This window comes from Coffea arabica, chromosome 8c (assembly GCF_036785885.1).
Source record: "Coffea arabica cultivar ET-39 chromosome 8c, Coffea Arabica ET-39 HiFi, whole genome shotgun sequence".
Lineage (NCBI taxonomy): Eukaryota > Viridiplantae > Streptophyta > Magnoliopsida > Gentianales > Rubiaceae > Coffea > Coffea arabica.
In genome coordinates this window covers 19,102,938-19,106,351 of record NC_092325.1, presented here as the reverse complement: position 1 = coordinate 19,106,351, position 3,414 = coordinate 19,102,938, and the positions used below count along the sequence as shown (strand labels likewise).

At 45.4% G+C, this 3,414-nt stretch overlaps 1 protein-coding gene across 1 annotated transcript; it reads left to right on the top strand.

The window, feature by feature from the left end:
- Positions 1 to 297: 297 nt before the first annotated feature.
- Positions 298 to 2,502, top strand: LOC113705822 (uncharacterized). Its single transcript, XM_027227730.2, has 3 exons — positions 298 to 1,728; positions 1,771 to 2,252; positions 2,382 to 2,502. The coding sequence occupies exons 1-3, from the start codon at positions 298 to 300 to the stop codon at positions 2,500 to 2,502; spliced, it is 2,034 nt and encodes a 677-aa protein (XP_027083531.2).
- Positions 2,503 to 3,414: the final 912 nt, after the last annotated feature.

The window sequence follows — 3,414 nt, the reverse complement described above, 5'->3', positions numbered from 1 at the left end:
ATGTATTAGGCAAGAAATCTTTCGTGTAATAGCAACAGAGATTGGGCTGAGCCTTTTCTGTTTCTTTTCCCCAATTCCTGCAATCTTGTTCATCTTCTTAACTTTTCCCGCCCTTTCTGTATCTCTTAATCCTTACACCAATTACAGCTATCTGAGTTAGTTCCGCATCTTAGCTTTTTCAATTGATTGATTATTATCAAGTCGAATTGTTCATTTCTGTTATTGGATTCAAGGTTTCCACATAGCTCAGTCTGGTACCATTACAGTGGTATCAGAGCTAGCTACGAGCCATTAGGGATGACTAAGACACAGGAGGAGATGATGAGGAAGGACCTGACTGAGCTAGGGAGTGTCATGAGGACGTTTGCCAATAAGAATGATGGAATAGAGCAAGCCATGAGAGCCATGGAGCACAGGCAAGAGAGTACTGAAAAAACTATAAAAAACTTGGATCAGAAATATGAGAGTATGATGAATATGATGGCGCGGATGATGGCCAAGCTATCTGACAAGGAAAAGGGAGAAGAAGGAAGCAGTTCAGGAGGATATCAGAGATTGGATCTGGTCAGCAAAAAACCTGAGAAAATAGAAGGAAGAGGAGGAAACAGGTTGCCAAAGCTTGACTTCCCTGTGTTTGATGGAGAGAATCCTAGGGAATGGGTCAGGGGAGCCAACAAGTACTTCCAGATCCAGGGAGTGGAAGAGGAGCTGAAATCTGATCTGGCTCAACTGCATCTCAAAGGGAAGGCAGACATCTGGTTCCTTGGAATGTACCATGGAAGAGCTGAAGTTCCTTGGGAGGAGCTGTCCAGGGCCATTTGTGAGAGGTTTGGAGGAGGAACACCAGAAGAGACCATAAAAGAATTCAACAAGCTAGCTCAGACTAGTAGTGTGACTGACTACCTGGAAAAATTTGAACTACTCAAATCCCTGGTAATGCCTCTACTACCCAACCAACCTGACTCTTATTATAAATCCTGTTTTCTGAGTGGCTTGAAGGGGGAAATTGTAAACATGGTGAGGATGGCTAGACCCCGCACTTTGGCAGATACTATAGAAGCTGCTAAGCTGCAGGAGAAGAATTTAGAAGTTATAAGGAAGGCACAGAGGGCACTACCCCACGGGGCCCCATACCATTCCAACTCCCTGGGAAGCAGCAGGCCAAACCCTGTCCCACAATTGAGGAACAAATGGCACCATGAAGGCTCTAGGGTACTCAGGGACAATGACCACAGGGGGCCCAAGGCAGGGGGAAACACAGCAGACAATTTCAGGAAAATCTCTCCCACAGAATTCAACTACAGGAAGGAGAAGGGATTATGCTACAAGTGTGCAGAACCTTACACTCTAGGCCACATCTGCAAGCAAGCTCAGATTCAGTATATCTTGGAGGATGAACCAACTGAGCTAATTGAAGTAGCTGAAGGGGAAATGGATGAAGGAGAAGAGTTTTGTGACTGTATTGAGGGAGGAATCAGTAATGAAAGGATAGAGGTTTCAATCCACACATTGTCTGGAGGAAATGGACACAGCACCTTTAAGCTAAAGGGGGTACTGGCAGGAAGGAAACTCTTAATTCTGGTTGACAGTGGCAGCACCCATTGTTTTTTGGATGAAAGGGTGGCTTCCCACCTACAATTGCAGGTAACAGGAACCCCCTTGGTAGTTAGAGTGGCTAATGGGGAAAGGTTGGAGTCCAGACAACTCAGCGGACCACTAAATTGGAAGGTATAGGGACATGAGTTTCAGCACCACTTCAACACTTTGCAGCTAGGGAGTTGTGATATGGTGCTGGGGGTGGACTGGCTGGCCAGATATAGCCCCATCGAATTTGACTTCAACCAGTTGAGCATGAAGTTCACAAGAGGGAAGGAGGAAGTGGAGCTGAAGGGTGAATCTAATAAGCTTAAGTTGACAGCCATTAAAGGAAGCAAGTTGATGAAGTGGAGGAGGAAGCAAGAGTATGGAGTAACTGCACTTCTCACCATACTGGAGGAAGGACAGGAAGAGGTGCCAACAGGAGTGAAACAGATGCTAAACCAGTACCAGGATATATTTGCTGAACCACAGGGCCTACCTCCTCCTAGGAGCCATGACCATGGGATACCACTCAAAGAAGGTGCCAGACCATTCCAAATCAGACCCTACAGATGCCCTTATGTGCAGAAGTCAGAAATAGAAAGGCTGGTCAGGGAAATGCTACAAATGGGAATTATACAGCCTAGCAACAGCTCCTTTGCCTCTCCAGTCCTGTTAGTCAAAAAGAAGGATGGGAGCTAGAGGTTTTGTGTGGACTACAGGCAACTCAATGAGCTCACAGTGAAGGATAAATTTCCAATGCCTCTGATTGATGAGCTGATTGACGAATTACATGGATCCAGGTACTTCACTAAAATTGATCTAAGGGCAGGTTACCATCAGATCAGGGTCAAGCTGGAGGAAAGACACAAGACTGCATTCAGGACTCATCAGGGACTATACGATGCCATTTGGCCTAACTAATGCCCCTGCTACTTTTCAGAGCTTAATGAACCAGGTTTTCAAGGAGCAATTGAGGAAATTTGTGATAGTGTTCTTTGATGACATCTTGGTGTACAGCCCCACACTGGAAACTCATCTCCAACACGTGACAGTAGTTTTGGACCTATTAAGACAGTACCAACTGTTTGCAAAGCAGAGCAAATGCTGCTTTGCACAGACTCAAATGGAGTACTTGGGCCATATAATCACTGCTGAAGGAGTGCAGGCAGACCCTAAGAAAATTGAAGGGATGATGAACTGGCCACGACCTGGAAATGTGAAACAACTAAAGGGATTTCTAGGATTGACAGGCTACTACAGGAAATTTGTAAGGGGTTATGGTTCCATTGCCAAACCTCTAACAACACTGCTGAAAAAAGGGGGATTCCAATGGAATGAGGAGGCTGAGGAGGCATTCCAGAGGCTTAAGATGGCAATGTGCAGCACACCTGTGCTAGCCTTGCCAGATTTCAATAAGACGTTCATCATAGAAACAGATGCATGCTATGGAGGGATTGGAGCAGTGCTCATGCAAGACAGGAGGCCTATTGCTTATTTGAGTCAGAGCTTAGGAGCAAAGAACTTAGGACTATCCATTTATGAGAAGGAGCTTTTGGCACTGGTTACTGCAGTTACCAAGTGGAGACATTACTTGGAAGGACATCACTTCACCATCAGGACAGATCACCAGAGCCTCAAATATTTGCTTGATCAAAGGATCACTACTCCACTCCAACAGAAGTGGCTTACTAAGCTATTGGGATTACACTATGACATTCAATACAAAAAGGGCAGGAAGAATGTTGTTGCAGATGCATTATCCAGGAGAAGCAGCAAGGAGGAAGGGGAGATTGCAGAAATGACATGTGTCATTCCTGAGTGGGTCAAAGAGGT